General features: G+C 40.8%; 1 protein-coding gene and 1 long non-coding RNA gene across 3 annotated transcripts in view; one reads left to right on the top strand and one right to left on the bottom strand.

The window, feature by feature from the left end:
• The window catches only part of GOLPH3 (golgi phosphoprotein 3), a 31883-nt gene extending 13074 nt beyond the window's left edge, over window positions 1-18809 (bottom strand). The window contains exon 1 of the mRNA XM_031609893.2: window positions 18278-18809. Within this exon, the coding sequence (XP_031465753.1) occupies window positions 18278-18490 (213 nt within the window). The 5' untranslated portion in view covers window positions 18491-18809. The remainder of the gene's footprint in view (window positions 1-18277) is intronic.
• A 198-nt stretch (window positions 18810-19007) lies between these two features.
• Window positions 19008-21537, top strand: LOC116239685 (uncharacterized). Of its 2 annotated transcripts, none has more exons than XR_004169147.2 (3): window positions 19008-19333; window positions 19742-20009; window positions 21015-21537. It is a non-coding gene; the product is annotated as an uncharacterized LOC116239685 (long non-coding RNA). The 2 variants fall into 2 exon arrangements; XR_004169146.2 differs by having other exon boundaries at window positions 20902-21537.
• Window positions 21538-26960: the final 5423 nt, after the last annotated feature.

The raw sequence follows: 26960 nt of genomic DNA, 5'->3' as shown, positions 1-26960 counted from the left end.
TCCAGTAAATTTACTTACCAGTTAGAAACATTCATTTACAGGTTTTTGTACTCCACTGCTTGCATGCAGTGACAAAGACTTATAAAAAGGATTCTATTTTAATTACTAAATACCCAACGTTGTTCTTTTTAGTTTTGTAATGTGAAGACAGAACAAAATCATTTCGAGAAGTGATCTGCCTTTTGATAAATGACTGCAAAAACATTGGTATGATCCAGAAAGGCCTTCCAAAAATCCTGTAGCAATGCATCCTGTCCATGAGAACAGTCACTTTGGAATACAGGAAACAACAGAAAAAAGGAGAGCAAACTTCACCCCAGCCAATAACTAAGCTTAAGCTCAAATCATGAGCAACACAACCTTACATTTGCAAATGACACCTGTCAGATATACCAGAAGTCCACTACAACATACAGAAACTATTCCTCAGCTAATGCATGCCATCAAATACAGATTTCTAAGAACATAATAATTGTGTCCATTTCACATTTAGATGTTTTCAAGAGCTGTTTTATATAAATGAATAATAATAAAAATTCCACAGGAACTCTGAATTTCTAGGAAGTTGTTAATGAAATGTCAGATCTTCATTTAAAAGGCCATAAGTATAAAGGCTGCAAAGGCATTTTTGAAGTTATCTTGCCAGTCTTTTCACTCAAAACTGATCTTTGCGAGAATCAGCTATTACCAGATGTCAGCCATTCCACTAGCTTTTTGGTTGGCATCAGACCAGTTCTGTCTTAGAAGAAAAATAAAGATGTAAGACAAGGTGCAGTACTTGATGACTCCTACATTCAATTTCGAATCAATTACACCCTTAAAGTAAAAAATAATTTCTGAAATCAGACAAGATGTATACATCTTAAAAATCTACAGGACAGACAGCTGTGACTTGACAAATGAGTATTTCTTTATACTCACTAAGTATTATACTATTATGTGAACAGTTTAAATTCTGGAAATTATTCCCTTGTTTAGTAAGAAAAGACAGATTTATTTTTAAAGTATTTGTCAAGGAGATGACAGCAATTACTCAGTATTAAATCCTTTGTTTCAGCAATTATCCAATGTGTATGACCACAGGCCATGGGATATAGATAAATGAATAATACTAGGATAATTCAGGTCAGAAGGGACCTCACAAAGTCTCTATTCCAACTTTCAGCTCAAAGCAGGTTCAGCTATGAAGTCATTCCAAATTACATAGGGCCTTATTCAAGCAGGTCTTGAAAACTCCACGAGGATGGAGATTGCAAAAGCATCTGATGATTTAACGAAGCAATCCTAAAAAGCAGTTCAAAAGGATTATGATCTTCAAAAAGGGAACTGCTTAGTCTAATGAGTTCCATGACATTAAAGTCACAAGAAAGTACACTGCCTCAACTTTCTTTTCAGGCTCAAAGTTTGCAGGGTATCCACAAGAAAACGAACATCTCATTAGACAGAGATTATGTTAGCACAGTAAGGAAAAAGGTGTTTTATAACAGCCATTGACATCCTAAATATTTTACAATCCATTAAATTGATCTTTCTAGATAGTTGAAGCAGGTGGACTGACTGACCATGCTGAGTATTACTGCAAAGATGTCAGCCAATTGAAGGAACTTTCAGGGAAGGTAAGGTTAGCACACAACAGTCTCACTAAATCATCCTTTAAATTAACTCAAGGTTTCTGGTGTAGTTGAAACAAAGTAAAAGCAGACATTTATCTTCCACAATCACCTACCTCAAATGATCTATGTATGATATGGCAAAGAAAAACAATAATGCTCAGCATTATAGTACTACCTGTTAAAGAGGTCATAGGTGAACAGCGACAAAAAGAAGAATGAAAAGGGTAGAGAGAATATGCAGAGAGGAAGAACAGCTCTGTAGAATCACACAAGCAGCAATTACTCCTCCTTTTTCCAGACAAGAAATCAAGGGTGGCAACTGAAACTATCTTTTTTTAACCTGTCAAAGACCAATTCCTTGTCTATGTAAGAATTAGACTGTTTTTATAGGAAGGTGGAAGTTAATAGAAGAAAACTTCTAAATAGATTCTATAAGCAGTATGCAATCTGGGAAATTACTATAGAAGTACAAAGCATGCACTGGAAGTATTTCTGTGCATGTCAGTCTCTGGCCACTGCTGGTTAAAGAGTACTGAAGACAATAAGGATTCAGTTCAACATTTTAACACCGTTTTTATGTTATGTTCCAAATACCTAGCAGTCTCAAAATACTTCAAGAACGATGATCACTACTGACAGGCACAAGTCATTCAGTATTTGATGTTCTCAAACAGCATCAATATTCCCAGCAATACAACACCAAATATTTTTCTCTCTTCCTACAAGCCTCAGCTAATTTTATAAACAGCCTAACTCAGTGAAATACTTATTTCATTAAGTAGTTCACTGGTAGGAAATAGTGGTGGGGAAGACTTAGTACGTAGTGAATAGTTTTTACCTGACAGCAATCACATCAGAATAGCACAAAGCTATGAATAGCTCTCAAGACAATTTTAAATCTACACTGATTCAGTGATCCTTAGACTGTTTACAACTGTCATGTTTATTTACAGAAACACAGCAGAAAAGTGGTTTTCTTTGCAGCTGACCTAGAAATTCAATATAGAAAATAGTTTTGCTAGATAAGCATAAAGGAAAATAAATAAAAGTTTATAGTAGAAACTTGCAACTGTATTAACTTTGAAAGCTCAAGCTTCCCACTAAAGTACAGCAAAGCACAGAGCTAAGATTAACATCCTCTTTCTATTTAAAAAATAGGTTATCCAAAATCCATGTTCATTAAAACATTTCTCTCCCATCACATGGTGAAGTACCCATTCACTCTGTTCTCTTAACCACTTCCCAGCTCTCAGAGGTCTTCTGTCCAATACGCCACTAATCACCACAGCTTCTACTTACTGAGCACCATCCATATCCTGACCATGGCTTTAAGACCATTGTGTTACCCACCCTACTGCCTTATCCTCCATTCCTGCCTTTACTTTGACTCTTCAGCTGCATTTCTACACCATCTGCTCACAACATCCTTTCTCCTAAAGCAGCTTGCTTTCTGCTGCATGCTGCTATGACAATAAGATATTAAATTCTCACATTTGCATTTAACAGAGACTGAGTTTCTATGGTCCTCGTGGATTTCACTATAGCTATTCAGGCATATGTGGCAGACAAGACAGCAGACAACATATTTACACTGTTTATGGTGAGCAGCCATCTTATTCTTGTTTCCACATTAAAAGGGGGAAAAGCCACATGATTATTCTGGCACACATTCAAGCAACCGTTACCAATCAAGTAATCAAAAAGGCTTAGCAATGCTGAACTAAGCAAAACTCCTGCAACTTCCTCCTACGTGCAGTAGGAATCCAAAAGCTGGGGTATGTAAACAAAAATGTGCAAACATATACAGGAAGCCATGTCCTACAAATGCTGGCATGCAGAGTGTAACAGGAGTCTGGGTTGATGCACATGCCTCACAGAAAGGAAGTGACCCTGACTGGAAAGGTCCTACCAGCGTCCCTTGACACCTTCACTTGTTTCTTAACATCTTTACCTTACTTACCTGCAACACCCTTGAATCTCAAACTTCACAAAGCTATACTTTAAGTGGAACGGGGCCCTGGAACTTGTGAAGAAAGATCTGAAGGTTGCTAGAATTATGAGAAATCCTGCATGAACAAATGACTGTCTTTCAGGAGCTCCAACTTTGCCCTGGCTACGAAAAGACCTGTAGCATCTGCTTATGCTGTAAAAAAAAAAAAAAAAAAAAGCCAGAGCAACAAAAGTAAACTGTAGAGAGAATACATACATTGCACTGACAACACCATAACATCCTAACATTCTATGCACAGAACCTCTTTAAATATTTTATTGAATCACTCAGTACAGTCACAAAAAGATAGCTATTGCAGAAGTATCTGAATACATTCCTATAGAAAACAATGATTTTCAATTTTCAAAAACATTCAGTATAGATCTCTGCACATTTTAAATCCATAATTTACTCAAATTCCAGAATTTGAACACATTAAAAAAACTTTAATCAACTGATAACTTTCTCCATCTCAGACCCCCAAAGCTACTGCAGTAATGACCAGTACAGTTGACTAAGTACATAAGCAATCAGAATGAGGAGACTAACACGACCAGAACAACTGACTGTATATGGCAACTATTACTGTCAAACTGCTTTAGTGATTTATACACAATTGATGTCGCTTTAAAAATCCGAACATAAATTCAGAAATATTTCACTTTAGTATTAACCAGTCAGTGAGCAGTTAGATATCTACCTGTTTCTTTGGCTTATTCAGTTTCAAAACATGGTGAGGCTTCCTCTCTTAAAAAAAGAAGTTCAGTATTCTGTCTCAAGCACTAATTAAAGTCAGCTAGTAGCAAAGCAAAGAAATACAACAGAATTGCAGACGCTGTTTTATGTTTGTAGACATCATCTCAAAATACTAACTGAGAAAGTTTCTAACATTGCAGAGTGAAAGTTCAAAAATACTTCCTATTAAAAATGAGGACAAAAGACTTGAGTGGGACCGTCTAACATTCTACTTCAGAAGACTCTGTTTTCCCCATAAGAGTTACTAAATATCTCATCCCATTATAGAAAGACATCCTCTTTCCAATTCTTCAATTATCTCATAATAGGAAACCAGAAGTTCTACTATACTCTGCATGGATCAGAAAATGGCAGAGAACTTTGAAAAATGTCACAGATTCATAAGAAAAGAGGAGAAGTGGCTGCAGAGTTCCCACCCTGACGCTTCCAAGATACACTCGTGGTAACACAAACCATGCTTAACATAGTTGGTAAGACTACCTGTTTATAGAACCTTCCACAGCACATGGTAGACTGCGGCTTTCGGTGCATTTCCTTACCTAATGCAGCAAGTCTCAAGCTATTACAGATTACTTTACAGACCACAGAGCCACAGCAAATGAATGTGAGCTTTCTTAGTTTTAATTAAAAAACATCATAAAGCTATGTAGTAGTCCATGAAGGTTACTGAGAGTTAATATGACCCACTTGCTAAAAAAATATATTCATTTAGTAAGAGAAAAAGCCCTTCAGGCTCATCTTCAACTCCGCAGACACAATAACATTCAGTATTAGAGGTCAGTGCTGGGCTGAAGACTCAACTCTGACTCAGACTCAATTTACATTTATGAAAAGCCATAACAGCAGAGCTTCTGAGGAGAGTCAACTCTTTACAGCAATAGATAACAGCAGGACAAAGGGAAATGGTTTGAAGTTGAAGGAGGAAAGATTTAGGTTGGATGTCAGGGGGAAGTTCTTTACAGAGAGAGTGGTGAGGTGCTGGAACAGGCTGCCCAGAGAGGCTGTGGATGCCCCGTCCCTGGAGGTGTTCAAGGCCAGGTTGGATGGGGCCCTGGGCAGCTCAGTCTGGTATTAAGCGTGGAGGTTGATGGCCCTGACTGTGGCAGGAGGGTTGGAGATTCATGATCCTTGAGGTCCCTTTCAACCCAAGCCATTGTATGACAGCACACAACATAATGTTACCCAATCTAAATTTCTCTCCTTAAAAGCCTTTTCATTTTATATTCAAACCTCAGTACTTCCTCACCTAAAACCCTCTGTATAAAAGGGGAACAAAAGATCTACTGTAACAAAACTGAAATGAAACAAGTAAAGGGGAGCGCTCTAAACAAGAAACATCGGTGGAGCTACCTAAATTCATACATGCCTGTACTCAGGAAATTCCAATTTCTTCTTTTACGAAATACACAAACAAAAAGACTTCAAAAATGTAGTAAGGAATGCAATTTTTGAAGCATTGTGTAAAGACACCTGAAACACAATGTTGTAACCTTTTCCATCCATAACAGTTCTACCAGTAGAGAAGTTGGCCAAGCTGGTAAGTAACAGAAAGTTAAGATAAATAACAATCACAGCTCCTGAGGGGCTTCAAAGTCCTAGTTACAAAACAATGAACTGGACTACCTACCATGAAGACATGAAACCAAAAAATCAGGGTTTCTCAAATAGGAGGCATAATCAAAGCAAGCTTTCACATTAGCACACAGTGAATTCCATATTTACAGATAGGTTCTTTTTTTTTCCATTAAAAGAGGATCCCAGAGGAAGATTTTCAACTACTTGTGTGTTTAAAGATAGCTACTAGTCTTGAACTCTTCAGGAGTTTGCCTGTACTTTTATTATTTCTGCATGGCTGGCATTCAAATACCCTGTGAACGGCAGCCATATAAAGTCTCTAAAACATAAAACTATGATGTTTATATATGAACAGATATCTAGTTTTTCCAAGCAGTAGTTTCTTCATTGTCTTCTATTCTTCCTGATACTGGCAGACTATTTTTATGGGAAGTTCTCAGAGATCACAGATGACAAACATACTGAAAAACATTCCAGGCCTGACAACATCGTGGGGCATCACTGAGATCAATTATACTAGGTCTCCTCAATCAGTTTTACTAAATTAACATACCAGCATAATAAAGACACAGTGCTGGAAATGTCATGGTCTGTTTGTGAACCGCATTACTGGAAACATAAGAAGTACAAGGTGGCTCATTTCTTCCTCAAAGATGAGGAAAAGGAAAAACAGTTGCCAGCAGATGTATAATTTGAGATGGACTGGATAAATCAGATGTGGAACCTGGAAGAACTCGGTCAGTTTGGTTTATTCGTAGGCCAAAGCAAAACAGTATGATATAAGCTGCACTACACAATTAAGAAATGGCATTTACATAGCATGATGCATAACGAAGCAGGAAAACTCAAATGATCACTGAGTAGCCATCCCAGTCATAAGAGAAAGACTCATTTAGAACTTAAGTAAGTACTTACAGTTCTTAACACAGCAGCAATAAACACCAGGGAGGAAAAAAGAAAAGCAGGAAAAGAAACAGAGGTCAAAACAATACCCAATGCATAACCAATTTGCCAGCATAAGAATCACTTTGAAACCACTCCTTTCCATACATCATTTCAATTGCTCTTCCTTCAGGAGTCTCATTTAAATTACAGTGACTTTTGAAATTGCAGCATTTTACCTCAACCTTGCACAAAATTCCTTGAACCTGAGAAGGTAATTCCTCCTCTGTGTCTTCATTTACAGCCATTTGATAGCCACGCCAAAATAGGCGGTCCAACAGAACCTGAACTGCTGCTGATAAACAGTATCTGTTTTTGCAGGGGTAACTGCACACACGGTCCAGGCGCCCTGCAATGGGTTAAAACAGTTTTTCTGCCACTGTTTCCACATCAAGAATGGCTGCTGCCTTTCCCTTGCATCCTCTGCAGACATAAATTCTAAAGTTGCTACAACAGATTTTATTTTCTGCTTCACAAATATGGTGTTTAATAGACTACACCTCTTTAAAGTATTTTGTTTTTAATGAAGAGTACTAGCAAATTAAGGAGCATGGGGCTATCATAACTCTCACAAAGAGGAGAATCACCTTAATATACTGTTTATTTTTATGCAGGCCCTCTGCAATTATTACTAGTATTTTGAATGTTTAAAAGCAGCTGGAATTATCTCAAAAACTGCAACATTTCCTTAAAGCTGTTCTCATATTCAAAGAGGTAAAATACAAACTATAAACACATGTATACAAAAAGGATAAGGCAAGTATCTAGTTTATTATAAATTGTGTTTTAACATAAAATTTCTCTCCTTTACGTTGACCAAAAATGTTCATTTCATGAATTCCTAATGCATCTACCATCAATATTCTTCTACAGACACACTACATCTCCTCAGGTATTTCCTTCACATCTTGCAACTAAACGGAGATCCCAGCAGAGAAGGGCAGAAGAGAACAAAGAACAGAAAGGGAACCTTGAATTCAGAACCTTTACATAACACTGCTGAAAGTAAAATTGCTGCTTAGGAAATATTGCCTGGTACTGTTGCAGGTAAGTAGAACTATCCTCCTTGACACTGCAACTTCAAAAAATCTCATGCAGTTTGAAGTCAATAACCAAGCTGCTGTAATACAGGCTTCTTAAATAAGGAAGCCCTTTGAAAGACAGTGATTCATTTAGAAATACTATCATCCTACAAAGAAAAATACAATTGCTGAATTTTCGGTGCAAGTCAGGAAGATTGATGCAATATAAGCTTAATTCAACGCTGGGCATACCCAAAGTATCTGTCCAACAAAACCGGCACCTGACTTTTCCATCCAACACTGAAAACTTCAACGTTCTTTTTTAGAGCAGAAAATGCTTATATCAGAATAACAAAGTCTTCTAAAAAAAAAATTACCTACGTTTGCAGAAAATTGCTGCAAGAAGCTTCTTGACATAAAAATAAGCAAACAAGTTTGGTAAGAAATGAATACAAAGTACAAAAAAAAATTTCCTAAGTTCTCAATGACCCAAATAGGAAAAACTTGTCACTACTACAAGAAATAACTACATGTTGATTTGTGGGATTCAAACTTCCAAAACCATGGTCTGCGTAACACGGCTGGGCAGCATAACTTTAGGTAATACATAAAGCTACATTAGCAGGGAATCAGACATCTTCATATAGAAATAGCAGAAAAGCAGCTACAAAAGTTATGAAAACTGTTAAACTACCAGAAGCACTGCAAAAATGCTACTTGTGCCTCTGACCTGTACAAATATTGAAATGATGTAATTCTGTTTGCTTTGTTGGCTTCTTACATAGGTTTCTTTTATTTTTTTTTTCCAAAATTAATTATTGTGTAAAACTATATACTTAACAAATCTGCTAATTCCATTTTAATGTCTAAACAATTATTTCAAATACCACTTCTGTGTATTTACTACAAACCTCTATAACAAAATAATTTAATTCTTCACAACCAGGAAAACTGGAAATTTAGCTTTATCAGTTAATAGTTTTCAAAGTGCTGATAGCTCACTGCAAGTAGAGGAGACGTAACGGGAATGTAATGGCAATTCTATGCTAGTTCTGCTCAACTCCTCTCCTGCACAGCCAGCATGAGTTTCTCCTCAACTAGGTCCTTAAAAGTGGACCTCTGTAAAGCCCTCAGCCAGCTCTTCAAGTAACCTTAGAGAGACTGTAAACATGCAAAGCACCTTAATTCCAGATAGAACCAATTGAAAGTCTTTTTACCAGCATATCTAACCATATTCATAAGGAGCTGGGGGAAAATGCAAACAAAAGATAACAAATGATGGAAGAAGAGAAAGGGAAAGCTTAATTCTAACAAAACTTGAAGACAGGCTGGAATGTGAAAATTGTTTGAACTGTCACAGTAATACTAGGCTAACCTCATTACAGGTATGTTTTATTACACACACAAATCCATTTTCACCTTCAAATAATCAAACAATACATTATATCCTTTCCAAGGCAGGTTACTGTAGTTTAATGTTCCTGTAGATGAGCTTAACAGCTCAGAAGCTGCAGCTGACAGTGGAAGTCTTAAACAAGAAAAGCAGATATGGTCAAATTCTATATGTCCTTTAATGACTCAGGGATTCTCTTACTTTCCAAAAACATTCAAAGCTCATATACTCATCTCTACGTACAAAAGCTAAAGATTTTTTATTTTTATATTTTTACCTCTAAGAAAATCCATATCTAAGAAATCTAAGAAAACCAATTAAGAAATTCCATAGCACTACAGTTGTGCACGATGCCAAATGGGTTAAAACACAACATCGAGTTCAGCTTCTGTGGCAGCATTCTCTGCCAAGACCCAAATCAATTTCCTTTGCCAGGGAACTGCATCATCTCAGCCCAACCTATTCATGTTTAGCTGAAAACAAAACACTCAGGGTTAGAGTCTTGCTTAAGAATTCTTCAATATCATTTCCTTCGTTTCCACTCATTGTTTATCCTTCTCTTCTCTGTATTATGGACCTAAAAGACAAGCAAATAACACAAACCTCTTCTGGTGAGGACGCTCAAAGTTATTTCATTGTGTTTAGATTCCAAGACAATAAGTTTCCCTGAAGTGCAAAAAACTGATTTTTAGTTTTGTCAGCAATAACGTCTGGAGATTTCAATTTTAACTTCTTCCCTAACCAACTTCTTTTAAAGAAAGGTGAAGCTCGGTTGTGCCTAATAGGAATGCATTCAGAGAGGGTAATTTTGAGTAATATAAATCTGGTGAAGAAAACAGGGAGTCTCATTTTTCAAGAAGCTCTTAAATTGGTACAAAATAATTTCAGATTCAGTAAAAGGAGCCATTCTATCTATCTACGTAATTGGAAAAAAATGAGAATGCTAGAGACATTCATCCCTCATCACTCATACCTCAGAAACAGTAACACGGAAAAAAAGAATTTGAGAATATTCAGAATATTCAAGACAAACTTCTATAGGAGAATATTCTGTATTTTCTGATGTGTCAAAGGAAAAACATTTCAGCTCCACATTTGGATATTTGATTACCAATTACAAAAAATGATTCCTCTTTATTGTCTCTGAGAAACTGTGCCAATCAACACCTAACCAACTCTTCACAGCAATTCTTACCTTTCAGGCAAGCCATTGCCTTTTCAGCACTGCAGAGGTTTAAGAGAGAAAAGCAAACTTGAGTGCAGAACTGCATACTACTCAAATACTACAATTTGAAGAACATAGTGCCAGACTGCAGTCCCTTTTCCAACTTCAATGACATTTAAATCATTAGCCAATTCACTGGAATATACATTGTAGTCTAGTTATAAACACAAGGTAAGGTTGTGAAGAAAGTCTCTGAAGCGTTCTGGCAGCCAAACACTAGAAATACTTCAGGAAAGCATGCAGGCACATTCTGGAAAGTGTAATTTTGTTGCCAAGAAACTTGTCAGGTATTTGACTAACTTGAAATTGCATTTAAGAGTAACAAATAGCAATTGCTGTTGACTACTGAAAGCATTAAAGCCAAATGCTACCACCCAGCTTTGTCTGTGTATATGCTTACATACTCAGACATCTCACCAAAGGGAAGATCTAAAAGACAACTTTGCTGAAGAGGAAGCAATTTACCCACACACAGTGCTGAGCCCTTAACAAAAGACACAGAATCCTCACTTTTGCCATGATTAGGTGCATGCACATGCAGACAGCTACTTCAATTAATGTGCAGTTCATGCAGCACTGCCTTTCATCAGAGTCCAACTTCTGTTCTCCATACACCGTGCACAATTTGCAATAAGCACGTTCCATAACCTGCAACTTAATTTCTACACTACCAGCTATTGTCACTGAGCATACCATCTGGCCCCAATTTGAAAGAAATGTTTAATTAGAACTGGTGCTCAAATCCTCCAGACCAGATATTTCACTCAAAAGGAATCTTCCCACAGCAGTAAGCAAACATGGCAGAACAGAAACAAAGAGATCACATCCTGCCTAGATGCAAATTCAACAAGCAGAAGCTCACGGCACAGCACTTGCACACACAGAGGGCCTCTGGCGCTGGGCTGACCCTGGCAGGCAGCTGAGCCCCACAACAGATTGCTCTCTCTCCTTCAGCAGGATAAGGTGAAAAAGAAAAAAAACAACAACCAACCCACAACGCGGTCAGTAGTTTCATAAGAAAAGTAAAGAAGAAAGAAAAAAAGAAAAAAAGTGATGCAAAGGCAATGGCTCACCACCTCCCACGTGTAAGACTGAGAACCACCCAGTCCCTGAGCAACGACCCCCACCCCCTCCTTTTTTTGCTGAGGCCATATGGCACACAATACCCGCGGGCCGGTTATCCTGGCAGAGTCCCCCGCAGCTGCGGGTGAGGCCGTCCCACTGCGCCCCAGGGACAAACAGGGAAGGCCTTGATGCTGCCGGGCAGCCTTCAGCAACAGCTCTAACAGGATCCTTTATCAGCACCGTTTAGGTCACGAATGGAGAACTGCATACCAAACCAGCTGCTGCACGGAAAGTTAACTCCACCTCAGCCAGACATGGCACGCTCTTCTCACAGAAGGAAAGAGCTGAAATCCTGTAAGTCCTTCTAATGCAGAGAAAGTGGGTCTAATGCTGGCTAAGTAATAGGTGGATGCTTAACTGATTAGGCAACACAACAATTAGAACTCTCTCCTCTTGACTTACCAATATACTGGTACCAGCCGCTAAATACAACAGCCATCCTTCCCTCATACCTTCTCCCTTCCCTCCCCCCAAATTGCTGTGACAACTTAAGTACAAAGTAAAGCACTAGGTTAACACAGAGGAGCAGCAGAGTAATTGACTTAGAAGGAAGTGAACCATCCTTATTTATCAGTCATTGTGGAGATGATGAAGATGAATTTCCAGAGCCATGTCTTACATGTTTTAAAAAAATACACACAAAATGAGATTGTCTGAACTCCCCTAGATCCCTTCAGCTTGTTGTTTTCAGAACAGCCTTTGTTTCACTTACCCAGGTGCAAAAAGTTTGCAAAAAAAGGAGCATCTCCTAAGAATGCCATGTCACAACATTCTCACTACAAGATAAGAAAAAATCCACCCCCTGCCCTGCTCTTGCACTAAAAGGAACAAGTTATTGCATTTAGTGTTTAAGATGTACCAACTGTAAAGTCTCGTACACAGTCTGCAGATACTGCTAAAGCAGAAGCCATATTTAAATAACTTATAGGCGAAGCAGTTATAGTTGGTGCTTCAGAGAGAGCCCTGGCACCCCTCCTGGCACATACCTCAATCCAACCAGAAAGTACTGTACTTGCCTCCAGTAAGGCATGCAAAAAATGTGCTGAAACTCAATACATGGGGAATGATTCTCTCCTAGTTGAGACTACCAGATGGGGAAGAAACAAGCATCTATAGAAGTAAAAACTGGAAAGACTGTTTGCTAAGCAGAAAATCCACAGTACAATACTTGCCTGCATACAAAAGACTGCAAGCCTTTCAGGTAAGGACTGGCTATAACGACATGAAACTATCCAAAAAGACTGCAAAAGGAGATTATTAGAAAACGTATAGCAATAAGCAGCTTACACATGGGAAGAAAACTAGCAACAGAAAGATAAGCAAAAAGCCCAGACTAACTTCCTGGTGTGATGAACAGCACCCTGCAACATCCACAAACAGCAATAGGTTCTGCAAATGTTTAAGGCCTTTCCAATTACAAAGATCTAGCTCACAAGGCATACCATTTATCATCTTAATGGTTCGCCACAAACAAAACGAAACAAAAGGGCTGAAATACTGTAGTTCAATGTAAGCTAAAGGTGGAACGGACCCATGGTTCTACAATGAGACTAACAGTGCAAGACGCCTATCTGCTCCCACACACCCAGGTTTGTGGGCAGTATCTTTTAGAGGAAGAGAACAGTTTTGTTCCATTTGATATTTTTATGATTTTTTTTTTATCTTTATGTCAGAAATATGCATGTTAAATCTTTCTGCAGTAATATTTCATCAATACTTCATTCTGAAACTAAAGAAAATTACTGAAATTGACATTTTACAAGCAGGTTAGCTATGGAAAAACAAGTACTCAGCAGCAGTACACAGTAAGACAACTGATATTTTTACCTTCTTTACTAAAAGCTCAGTGCAGATGTGCCCATGCAAAGGAAACTGACTGCATTGTTACTGGGAACTAGCTTCCCTTTCCCCAGCTAGTGCACTGCAAGTGAATGTGTGCAGCAGTCACTTGCTCTGAAAAGAAAAGTCATAGCTGACATACTGCCTGCAATTTTTAGGCTGTCAATTTAGCCTTGCAAAGAAGGCCCATTACATGCAGCTTAATTACAATAAATGCATCAGTGCCTCAACTGCTTCACTGTCAAAAAAAAAAAAAAACACCCAAAACCCTGGAAATAATTTTTTTTTTTTTTTTTTTTAAATACAAAACCTTGCTTTTCTGTTCCACAATTACTTACTCCACTACTAACTAGCAATACCTTTCTCAGGTACACATCATGACAAAATCTGCCAGAAAAACAGCTTGTTGGAAGAGAGGAAGAAGAGTTACAGCTTTGCTTTTTAAGAGCACTAAAAAATTGTGATGCATCACTAGAAATGCTCTGAATAAGTTTTTTTTTTTTCTGGTTTTCCTACACTAGACAGCTTGAGATGAAAGGAAGAATTACACTGCACTTGAAGTTATTCATGAATAAGTAATACAGATCACAGATTAGCCACGCTAGAGAAGCTGGGATAACATACTGGCTGCATCCAAACTTTGAAAAATAAACACCTTTTCAACACAAAGTCAACTTATAAATATAACGCTACTTCCAGATCCTCCAAAGACTCAAGGAGGATTTACTGACAAGCACAGTAAAGGGGCTTCACTGCATCTCAGAATTTGTGTGCTCCTCGTCTTGCACCTCTCATCTTCTGCCAGCTCAGAGCCTTGTGCTGGGAGGTGAAAAAGAAGGGCAGAAAGGTAGAGAGCTATGAAAGGAATGACTTCATCACAGACATTACACACCCCATTGTTATACCATGGATATGGTTTTCTTTTAAGCAGAACTAAGAAGATAACATCAAAACTTTTCAAAACTTGAGAATTTGTAGGCAAAGAAAAAAGTACAACCCCACAACCTTCTGCATCACAAAGCCAAAGTTTAGGACTGGATAAAACACAAATCAATTTCAAAAGTTGTAATTTTTTTTCCCCACTTTTCATGAAGATCTCTTTAAGATGAGCAGAAATTTCACTAATAAATCTAACTGCTCAGATTTTTTTTTAAAGGATAGGCAAATTCACTCCCTAATAATTTATTTCAGTAGAATGAAAATTTAATATAGAAGCCTTCACATTATTTTCACAAAAAGCTACACTGTAACTCTATTGTAACACTGCAACTTTATCAATAAATGAGGCTTCCAAAGGCCCAGCATGAGCAAAGATTCCAAAGAATTTCTGCACCTAATTAAGTGACTGAATATTGCTTCACTCTCACAAATAACATTTTAGGCTTCACCAAAGGAACAAATAGTAGAACCAGAAATATTCCCTGTTGGAGCAGGCAGTAGTACGACTTATTTCAGCATACTTCACATGAGCTTTCTTTCAGCAAACAACAGACTAGTTACAGATCAAATATGAGTTTTACCTTATTATATTATATTATACCTATTATCTAAACTATAAACCTCAATAGCTGCTTTGATTCATCTAGCTATGACACAGGGTACACATAACAGCCGTATGCACTGCTGTATTTCAACGGATTCCCAACGACTATCAAGAGAGATCTCTAAAAAGGAAAAAAGGAAAAGACAAAACAAAACCTACATATAGAAAAAACAACTTAAAATGAAGCTTCCTATGGGACAGAGCTGGACAGTATCTGGAAGGGCCACTGTTGAAGAGCCAACAGGCCTGCACTAGCCCTTTAGCTGTCATTTACAAATAAGCTGTTAGTATTTACCACTCCATTCTTTTGGCAATGACGAGCTCCGATGCTTCAGAAGTTCCATGTAACAATCTCCCTTTCACAGGAACTTCGACCTATCCTACCACAATACTACTTTTAACTTAATACAGCAAAATATTTTATTTCAGTATTTTTTATTCCTATAGCAACAGGCTACTGCTCTGCTCTAGATGGATGAACAAGACTCCCCTTCGTAGCCTCATTTCCAGAGGGATTCTGGGTATTTCTTGAAGGATGCTCCCTCTGGTACTGCAGTAATGCATTCTGTTCCACTGAATTATCTGTTCCTCCAAGGACACCGCATTTGACACCTTATGCAAGCATGTGTGTATATCAGCACACACCCCTTGCAACCTGTCTCGACCTTGGAATACAGAAATAGTTGTGCATACACAGAAGACACAAACAGCAATGGAAGAAAAGAAAAAAAAAAGAACAATCAGCCCATGTACATAAATCACATTTTAATAAGATCAAGCTTACAAAAAAAGAAAAAAAACTGAAAAAGACAATGCCTAGGAAGCATGTGCAAAGGCTGTTAATTGTGTTCAAGCATTAAGAATGAGGTGTTCTGTGTTTGTTAGGGCAGCAGGATATGCACATGGCTGAACCAACAGTGCGGAGACACTAGGCAACAACTCAAGTTCTGCTATGGCTGTTGAAGGCCTTGTGCTGCCACGAAAGCAGGATTCTCACAAATACCAGCCATCTGCTAGAAACACTGAACGCACCTGTCCATCACTGTCTGAATCTTCCTGTAAAACTCTCTGAAGAGCAAAGGCTCTTCCACCTACACAAAGAAATCATAAAGTGTCCACTGGCACGTGAGGCATTTTTGATAAAATTTACATGTTATGCCATGATTCACTACTATTTAATGTTTAAAAAAAATTAACCCCAAAACTGTCAAAGCTAAGTTATCAATGCAGTTAGTGGCGACTTTTGTGAAGTAACTGTTTTTAGGGAAATGCATTCTTACACAAGTTCAGTCTTGTAACTTTTGTTCTATTCCAACACAATGAAGTAATTTAGCATACAGTTAAACAGGACATTGTCAACTGCAGATTTACTGGCTTTTAGTTGAGATTAAAGCTCACATACCTGCTTTTCCCTGTCCCTTACACTCTGTGCAGTTTCACAGTTGTTCTTTATAGACCTTTTATTACTTTTCTCCACTTGCTGTCATGAGAAAGCCTCAAACAAATGTCACTGGGGATCGATTCTATTGGAAGTAAAAACTTCATAAAAAGCATTCCCAATTGCATAAAGTAGATTTGTTTTGCTCACTAGAACAACAGAAAACCCCAAACCTTCAAAAATTTATCTACAGTTTTAAATTTAAAAAACTGTAAAGATAAAGAGCTTCACTTTGCATAAAAGGCAGAGGTACAAAGAGACACAGAAGCAAAACACAGGCTCTAGTGATCTGAGTCTAACCAGCCTCAGAAACTGTGTGCTAGTTGGTGCACATAAGCCCCCCACCCTACAAATGACATTATCATTCTCATCATTCTTCTTGTCTGACGTTTTAACTGCAAAATCTCAAGGGAGTCACGAATACCCATGCTACTGTAATCAGTTCCCTTTTTCACACAAAGAAATACTGCATTGCCTGTAGCACACACCATCGCTGCTCATGCTAAAAGTTAGAAGATTTAGCAGTACAAAGCTGCATTTTTTAGGTCCAGTATGAATTACTAACTTCTGATATATGAGGAACACTCGTGCTGTACATTCTTTCTAAGCAGACAGAATGCTCCCTAGTTTGAAATCTTTACAGCCCAGCGCCCACTGATTCAGCAGATTTACCACACATCTGAGGAAAAACAGGGCTGGAAATTCACCTAGTCTAACCCATCTTCCTCAGAGCAAGACCTCCTATCCTGGCTTGTCTCAGCAAGCCTAACTCTTCCCTGCAACTATTCAGGTGAGTTAGAAGAGCAACACACAAAGGCACATCTTCAGGATCAGCAGGAAGAAGCACACATCACTGTGAGTATCTGCTGACTTTACTGTGATGCCATGGCAAGGTCCATCTGGGAAAAGTGGGATTAGGAGAACGTGGCCTGAAGTACGTGGACTGAGAGAGAAATAAAGCATGTTATTGCAACATATATATACACAGACAGAATCCCAACAATAAAATTACCATTATTTAGGAAAACTACTTCCTAATCTACACATCATCAACCAGTAAAGTTCTTCTAGATGCAATGCACTGTCAAGGAACAGACTGCTTGGCAGTTTCCTCCTGTTTTTCTCTACTTGTGAACAGCTTCAAGATACTTCCACCCAAATCAGTCTTCTTTAGTTTACTTGCAACAACAACAGAGAATTAAGCAGGCCACTTAATTAAGTCCACACGAGAACTAGTAACTAAAATAAAGGCATATTATGCTTCACCACACAGCATATCAAACTGTTCCCCCCGATAGGGCTTTGCACAGCGTGCAAGTCTTTTGTTCTGATTATTACTTACAGAATGATAAGTCAGTACAAAGCTGACCACCAGGTCGACAGAAATACACTCTGCTGTTCACGGAACCACGACAACCAAGGGTGTCATAAACTCAGTGGAAACATGGAGTTACATAAAAACGCTATTTCCTCATTTTGACCCACTTAGGATTGGAGGCGCGTTCTTATCACGTCCGTCTCCATCAACTTTACGGCCGCATCAGCCTCGGAAGAGTTTTCAGAAAGGGCTGCCGAGCGCCCCGAAGCCCCGCGGGCACAAGGCGTTACACACACCGGCCTCCCACGTCCCAGCGGCGGCCGAGCAGCAGCAGCACAGCCACCGCAAGGCCGCCCAGGCCTCACGGCGGCCGCGTCCCACCCGCAGGCACCCAACCCTCGCCTCCACAGCCCCCCACCCGCGCCCCGGCCCGGCAGACCCCCCCCCCCCCCCCCGCCACCGCCGCCCCCTCCCCCCGCACCCCCGCCCGGTCCGCACCTCGCGGTCCTTGAGGCCCAGGAGCAGCACCTCCTCCATCAGGGTGAGCCGCGTTTCCTTGGAGTCTCCCTTCTCGTCGTCTCCCGGCTCTTCCCGGCGGCCTTCGTCCTCCGGGCCGCCCCCGGCCCCCCTCTCCTTGTCGGCGGCGGCGCTGCGGGACGCCTCGGTGCGGCGCTGCACCAGGCCGGAGCTGCGCTGCGTGAGGGACGTCATGGCTGCGGGCGGCGGGAGGGCAGAGGCCGGGCCGGGGGTCTGGGAGTTTTGAGGGAGAAGGAGGAGGAGGAGGAGGAGGAGGAGGAAGGACGGGGGCGGTGCTCGGCGACAACTCGGGAGCGCGGAGACGGAGTAGCGGGAGCCGCTCCCGCTCGGCCCTACCCGCACCGCGGCTGCGGCCGGCCGGGGGCGGTCATGGGGAGCGGGGCCGGGCCGCGGAGGCGGAGGCAGCGGGGGCCGAGCTGGCGGAGGCGGCTTCGGGTGCAATATGGCGGCGCGGGCTGATGTCAGCGGAGGATGTGGCAGCGGCGGGAGGGGGGGCGCCGGAAAAGGCCGCGGGCGGGAGGAGCCCCGAGGCGGCGGGCGGGGACGGGGCGGGCGGCGGCGGTGGGAGGGGCGCTGCGCTGCGCTCCGCCCCGAGGGGCGCCGCCATCAGCGGGGCGGGGCGGCGGCGGAGCGGAGCGCGGCTGGAGCCCGCGGCGCGGGTTTGGCGGCCTTGGCGGCTTTGGCCGTAAGGAGCTGCGTGCAGCGGGTTTTTAAATAAAAGTTTCCTCGGTAGCGCCGCGAGATCCGTTCTGCGGAAATGCCTTCGCCGAACAGGAGCACCGCTGTTAATTCGGTCCTCCGTCACCGCGGCGGCGCTCTCCTCCCGCGCGGCCGCTGGGGCTGTTCGGGTGACTTCCATCTTGCTGCGACGCCGCAGCCGCTGTTTAAATACGTTCTTTTACCCCCTGACGGCGTTTTAGGCGTTAACCGACGGAAGGCTCGAATACCTTCCTGCTTATTCACGTCGTTTCTTCTGTCGTTATTTTTTTGCGGGCAGCCGCAAAGGACTCATCTTCGGTGGTTTTGTTTGTTTGTTTGTTTGCAGGGTTTTTTAAATGGCTTTTTAGAAGCAGTTGCTGACCGGCAACTTTCCAGCTTTTCCGTTTTGTGTTACAAAAGTGACCAAATGATGTAACTGGTGGGTTAATAAAGGCATTAAAGTTTATTGGTCAGTTTCACGTCTGACATCCTGTGAAGTCATATTCGACAGAGTCGCTTTTCTGCCCTTAAGTGCTCAGATGCTTGCGTGAATTTAGCGGTGGAACTTCAAAGAAATGTATTTTTGTTATCAGTTTCAGTTCCAATTCCTTGTCGTTGAACTGAACTAATAAGCTCAGTGTGAATCAAATTATAGCTGCTTATAATTGAATTTTGATCCAGTCTTTTATTGTTGTTTGTTTGGTTTTTTTTTTTTTTTTATACCAGAGCACTGCCAATAGACAAAACCAAAGGAGGGCAAACAAGACACATTTCAGCATCTGATTCCACTGGCACTAGAGCCCTGAATAGTACCAAGAGCTGCTGTTTCAGAGGGGGACAACATAGCTTGTTGGATCTTCACCTGGGAGATCAGTGTGCCATGTAACAACCTTCTCTGCAATTCATTTATCCGCACCGGAACGTATTTCAGAAGTATTAATGAGTCCAACATGGTTGTGTCAGGAGCTCAGGAGGCTGTTTCCCTAGCCCTTGGGTAATGTGTGCATCCCATCACATGGACAGCCACTTGGCACGTCCCTACTCTGACCCCAGAGGCACCTGGCCACAGAGCTAAAGGGCTACATTTTTTAATTGTTCTGTTAGGAAGATATAATGCAAAAGCAGGGGCTGTCATCTATAAATAGTTTCTCTTTGGCTTGCAGTAAACTCATAGCACATCCCTTTTTATTCCTAAGCCAATATCTGGCAGAAAGCTGATATCTTAACAATATCTTAACAGCTGCTGATGAGCTGAAGTTATCCTAGCCAGGTGTAGGAGACTTCAAAAGCACTTGGATTTTCTGAACTGCTGCCAGCCCCTTGGGAAGCAGAAATTAAAGGGAAAATAGCAAAGGCATGAATCTTAGACTCGCTTTGTTGCACTGGTTGCAGTTCCCATGATTCATTTTGCAGTGGGAGTAGGGCTTATCTCTGATATCAGCAGAAAAGGCAATTAACAAACTGAATGCAAATGTCTTGGGATAGCAGGTAAAACAAAGAGTAACTTTATTTAACAAGCAGGAGGTCAACTGCTATTCATTCTTGACAAATGTATTCTAGCTTAAATGTCCCAAGCTTGGCATGTAGTCAGTCAGTACTGGAAGTTTTAAACCATGATATGCTCCAAAAAACTTTGGCCTTTCTGAGTAAATGTTGGTTCTACTGTTACAGCTTCATAGCAAGATATTGCTGGGCTGATTTTTCTTTTGAAGGACAATCAGATTAATAGCACATACACATTTTGAGATTAATATTAAGAATACAGAAGTTGTTTTCTAACAGAAACAGCAGCTAGAAAGCTGCTCACCCTAATATTGCTTCCCCATCAGTGGTTTTGCCAGTCGAGCTTGTTCACACTCCTATCCGTGTCTTCCATTCCCTTACAGTGAAGGTCTGCCTCTCCCACCCATTGCAGCTGGTGTCATGTGGAGATGCTGCTGGAATCCCTGAAAGGATCTGCTGTGACACACACAAATGGTGTTAACCTGTATCATTTCAGGAATCTGCTGATCAGGAAGCTGCACAAATTGGCACCGTATCATGACTGAAGGAGCTCTATACTCTCTTACAACATGGAAGCCAGTGGCCAGGAACAAAGGGACACAGGGATTTCCTAAGGCCAAACCATTCTTAAAACCATACTGTTTACAGGTATGTGCTTAAGTAAATTCTGCAGTGAACTTTAATAATCAAAAGCAGTTTGAAGGAACAAAATATCTGGAGGACTGCTGATCTACGACAACAAGAGTTTGACCTGCGGTAGGAACAAAGGCACAGAATGACAACAGGAGAGGGAGCCAATGATTTTGACTTGCTATTGGGCAAGAGAAGTGAGCAGACCAACATGTGGCATTTTAGTTGGGAAGAAACTAGAATCAATGGCCAAATGGCTGTAAAAACCATGTTTAGAACACAGTGACTGCATGCTGTTCTGTAGTGTTTTCTCTCTTGTAGTTTCAGCTGTACCTGTTTTACTTGTACTGTTGTCCTGGTACCAAATAAAACCATCACTAGCCATTGCAGACCAACTGGCATTTTCTTCTTGGTTTTATCAGTGAACTTCCCAACACTAGTAGCATAGCAGCAAATTTTGCTAAATAAAAAGCTTCAACTGTTACAGTTCTTTTTGTCCATACAACAAACCCATGCTCAGGCAGCAATTGGCACTCAGTAGTCAGATATCATTTAAATTACCATTTCACAAAGCTGAAATTTGGCAAGATATCTTTTCCAATAAGCTTCTCTTTAATTCTCTTCCTTGGCAGATTTAGGAATGATGTTGTCTCAAAAATATGTATTTGAATTATTCCGTATTTGTCACAGATTGGATCGAGTTACGATGAACTCGCAAATTACATCCAGTGGCATTAATACCTAGCTCATATAGAATCTGATGTAGCCAGTAAGTCAGTAAAATGATTCCTTTTAGATTTGCAGGGCTTTGAATTAAAAATCTAGTGCTGCATTTAATGTTTTTAAAAACAAAACCGATAGTCTTTTTTCTTGCAGGCTGACTGACAGACATTTTAGGGAGACCAAAGGCAGACACAGAAAGGCATCAACTTTCCAAAAAGGTCTCCTTCGTTTCATGTATTTCCAGGTCTTCTCATTTTCTCCTGACCTGTGGAGTTCAGATGATTGCTAGTTCCTGAAATCTTTGCATTTTAATGGCATCTTCTCCCTGTGTGTGAGCAGTATTGCTCAGTAGCAAGAATCTGTACTTATTATTTTAATACTGCAATTATAGTACTGAAATAATGAAGACAAAGTATCGGTTAAAGTGCAGTTTGTGAGGAAGATGCTTTTTCATTTCTACACAGTGATTCAACCCAACCATTATCACTAGGAAAAATGTGTAGCTGTCTTATTTAGCAAGTTCAGTGAGAAAAATGGGGTGGAAATCTTGTGAAACCATCACCACAATGGTCATTGGGATTCTGGCAGAATTTAAAGCACTTAATCCAATGGCTTTTATATAAAATCAGTTTTGAAAAAGCTTTGTTTCCCTTCGCATGTAACAAATCAGTAACTATCTGTTCTCTCTAGGGTATGTAAATACTCATCAACTCATTGAAAAATACATAAAGCCAGATGGTGCACAGAAAAATGTTTCCATGGAGTTGTAATTTAAAAGCCTCTGTGCAGAGAGGTGAAGGAGAGGAACAGAGTCAGGTTGTTCCTGAGGGCTCAGCCGAGCATGTCTCACGGTCTGTTCCACACCTGCCTTGTGCAGGATGGTTTCATTCCTGAAAGCAGCCAGGCTGTGATCACAGCACACAGAGGGTTTTGAAGTAGCACCAGCGATAGTTCTTCCAGTAATACCATCTACCCAAAGCATGCAATAGGTGTTCACTGATGGAACACGCAGACATCTCTGGGTTATGCTTCTCCCTGACTCATTCAGGACTCAAAACAGTATGGAAGCACATCTGATTAGTTGGGTTTGTTACACTGACAGTTGTCTCTGAAAACACAGACAAAGTCTTGTGCTAGTCAAGCATTATGGAGCACTGTATCGTACCTTCTTGCTGTGAGTGTGCTTGATCTGCACTGGGGGGAGGAGTGCAGCAGCACAGCCGCCAGGCACTGACAGCTTTTTCCATTTTGACCTGAATTTCAAGTTTCTCCATCGACTGTGAAGGAGAAGGCTGAGAAAATCACCTGGAAATGTTTTCCCACAGGGTTAACACGAGCCAAATGTAGATTGATTTTCTTTGGGTAGATCCTGCACTGGACTATGTGCAACACCATCTATCTTCAGTGTCATAAAATAACATTATCAGTGGATCATTTCTATGCAATGGCTTTTCAAAAGAGCTTCTCACCAGCTAACATTTTACCATCAATGCAAGCACTGATTAATATATTTGATGCTAAAAAGCTGCTGTCTGAACAAATCTCTTCATAGGGGATTTGCAAGAAATTTTTGAATGAAACTCTACAGACCACATCCTTAGCTTAAACTGAAGTAATCGTTCAAAATGGTGGGACAGAGACAACTGTATTGTCCCGCTACCTGCATAATACTGATTGAAGAGCATTTGAGTACGAAACACAAGATGATCTCTGAGGCTAGCTTTATTTAAGCTAGGCTGTTGGAGAGCGTGCTGCTGTCCAGTTGAATAAATGCATTTCTATAGCTCCTGACTGTGATGTTGCAGGCTTGTTAATGACCAGCAGATGCATGAGAACTTCTGCTGTGCACTGGGCACAAGACAACCTGCACATAAATAAGATGATGTATAATATTCAAGCATGAGTCTTTAGAGAGTGTGATAACAATGTCTCCATTTTTTTAATACTAGTATTTCTAGCAATCACCATGGATTCAAACAGCAGAAACTTGACTGAGTGATCAGGAGCCTGGGTGGCAAAGCTATTACGTAACATCTTGTACTTCCTGCTCATGGTTCTGCCTCTAGTGGATTTTTATATGTTTTTCCAACTGAGAACTAGATTGGGAAAAAAGAGAGAGGATTTGGGCCTTCGTTCTTGGAGACGAACAGAGCTGAAACAGCACCAGAAATACCTGATATATCTGGAAAAATGAGAGTGATGTTTGTTTTATTCTTAAGGATCCCATCCAGTTTTTAGGGACACCTAGAAGGCCTGTGTAAAACGTGCTTCCCTCGCTTGTTTAGTGAATGCTCCCATTTGAGTCTGTTGGCTGCCAAGCCTTAGGCTGGCTCTCATGCTCCCAGGGGCCACTGAAGGCAGGATCACACAGACCTTCAGGACTCCAGTGACTTCCATGGGGAGGAGAGAGAAAAAGAAATAAGCATCTAAATTATCGCCATTCACAATTTTCAATGAAGGTTAGAAACACAAATTCAGTGGAGAAACCCAGGTGATGGTTGGAAAAAGAGAGACATCCAGCAGTGTGAGGTAGTGGCCAGGGTCCTCTCAACAGCACCAATGCATCTACGTGGCTGTACAGGGACATGCTGCACAGCACATCAGTACTTTCACCTGCGCAGAGGTTTAGCTGAGATCCCATCTGGTTTGTAAGTCATCTTCGAAAGAAAATAAATTTATTTTTGCTCTTGCTGAGAGATGACATATGAGCTTTCCATATTTAACACAGAATATGTCAAACTGATGAGTCAGCCATCCCGGTCAAGGTGTCCTACTTCGGCATGTATGATCTTTTTTTACTAATTGTTTTCACTGATGTTTTCTTAGGCACTTGCTTAATTCTCTCTGCCAAAGGATAAAGTAATGATTTAACAGCTATTTACTACACAGTAAATCCTTCAGAGAGAAATTAAAACAACCTTTAAAAATCCCCCAAGACCAAAATTACTCTCACTGTTCATATTCTGCATCACACAGCAGCAAATGCAACCCTTGTGTTCCTGCAGAACAAACACACAAGAAGAATGCATTTAAGCTTTTACTGAATGCACTTGTGGCTGCCATCCAGCAAGGAAATGGCTCTCAGCTCACAGTGGGCAAGCAGTCCCAAAGTGCTGAAAGCACTCCCAATCCTGGAAGCATGGTCCCACTCTGAAGACTGGCTCTAAAAGAGAACTTTAGGAGGTTCTCCCTTTTTTGCCTCAAATGGGCTCTGTTTTCCTAACTGCAAACTCAACGTGGAACAGGAGGACCGAGCTGGCACTTCGCCATTGGTCATAAATGTCCTGTGGCCAAAATAAAAGCACAGCTTGCATCTGTACAGAACATGATGTGCCCTCAGATATGGACATCATCTTTGAACAGGTGTTCAATGGTACACATAAATCTAGGGTTAATACAAAGTGCTAAAGCTTCTCTAGCATCCTGTTTTCTGACAGGAGCTATATCTGAAGTGATACAGACACATTGCTCTTGGGTACGTGATTGTAGTTGAACCACACACCTCAGCAAATGCCTTTTACCAAGGTGTACTCTGAGCTCTTCTCCCTTCTTTGGAGTGCTGACAGTAGCAGGGACTTAGTTTTGACGCTAACATCAATAAATAGGGCATGGAAATGAGGGAGGACCACAGCTGTTGGAGTAAGAAGATACCATTTTTACCACTGTGGATTTCCAAGTACATTCTGAAAATATACTGTCACACACAAATCATGTTCAGTTTTGAAAATACATAGATAAAAACTTCAAAGAGGGCTTTTTTACTATGTCTCTTCAGCACATCTGACAAAAATTTTATATATGTATATATTCCTGATTATGCTCCATCTGCCAACATTCCTTTTGCAGGAAGAGATCTTTCTTGATCTGGGCAGCTGGCCAGCTTAGAGTCCTACAGGTTACTCCAGTTAGGAATAAAGCACCTTTCATACTGTTTGGCTTGTTTACAAAAATACACAGCCCTGCTTCTTTGAGCATGGCTTAAATCAAACAGCTGGAGACAGCTTCTTTATACATAGCTCCTTCAGCCAGAACCCTGACCTCAGAGCCCTTCTGAGGCTTCTCCCGCCAGATCTGCAGGGAGCGATACATCCTGTGCTCTTCACCGCTATCACATTCACCTCAAAGTCTGACCTCACACACCAGAGCTGCCCATGTGCACTTATGCTGCAGTTGCCTACTTCAACACAGACATGTTCCCATAGCTCAGCACTGAGGATTTGGTGTTGACCGGGTAGAGATTACTTGCTGATTAAAGCAAAGCAAACCTCCCTACAGCTGGCCCAAGCAGACATCCAGGAGAGACAGGAAATCAGCCTCAGCGTGTGATTTAGGACGAGTGATAACAGACTTAACCTGCACCAAGAGAAGTTCAGGTTGGATATTAAGAAAACTTCCTTCTCCAAAGAAGTGGTGAGGCATTGGCAAGGCTGCCCAGGGAGCTGGTGGAGTCACCATCACCGGAGGTGTTCAAGAAATGTAGAGATGTGTCACTGGGTTAGTGGGAATGGTTGGGATGAGTCAGTGTTTGGACAAGATGATCTTAGATCTCTTTTCCAACCTTCATGATCCTGTGATTCTATGGTTTTATCTCGAAAAGATCCTGCTGCCAGTGTAGTTGTCTGTGTGGCACCTCAACAAGTCAAGCAAGTCAACAGCTACGCAAATTGAACAAAAGCTAAGATAGACGTATTAAATACATTTTCTGTAGTTTAGCATTCAGTCATATCTTAAGAAAATTCCACTAGGGACTGAATCCATCCATAAAACCTTACCACAGTTACCGCAGCTGAGCAAATGCTGTTAAAAGGTTTTAATTCCTCCAGAGCCTCTTATCCCCTGCGTTGAAAGAAGAGCTAATATTACTTCCTCACTTAAAAGAGTTCAGCTCTATTAAAGAATTGCTGTTCAGCCCTGTGATTTAGTTTACTCTTTAAACTCCAGTTCTCACACATAAACAATAGCACATGAGGGACAAACAGGTGATGTGAAACAGCCAGCTCGGCTTCACCAAGAGCAGATTGTGCCTGACCCATCTGGTTCTGTGATGGAGTGATGGCATCTGTAGATAAAGGGCAGGCAACTGATGTCA

The sequence above is a fragment of the Phasianus colchicus genome, chromosome Z (genome assembly GCF_987193195.1).
Source record: "Phasianus colchicus chromosome Z, bPhaCol1.hap1.1, whole genome shotgun sequence".
NCBI lineage: Eukaryota > Metazoa > Chordata > Aves > Galliformes > Phasianidae > Phasianus > Phasianus colchicus.
This window is presented reverse-complemented; position numbering and strand designations above follow the sequence as displayed.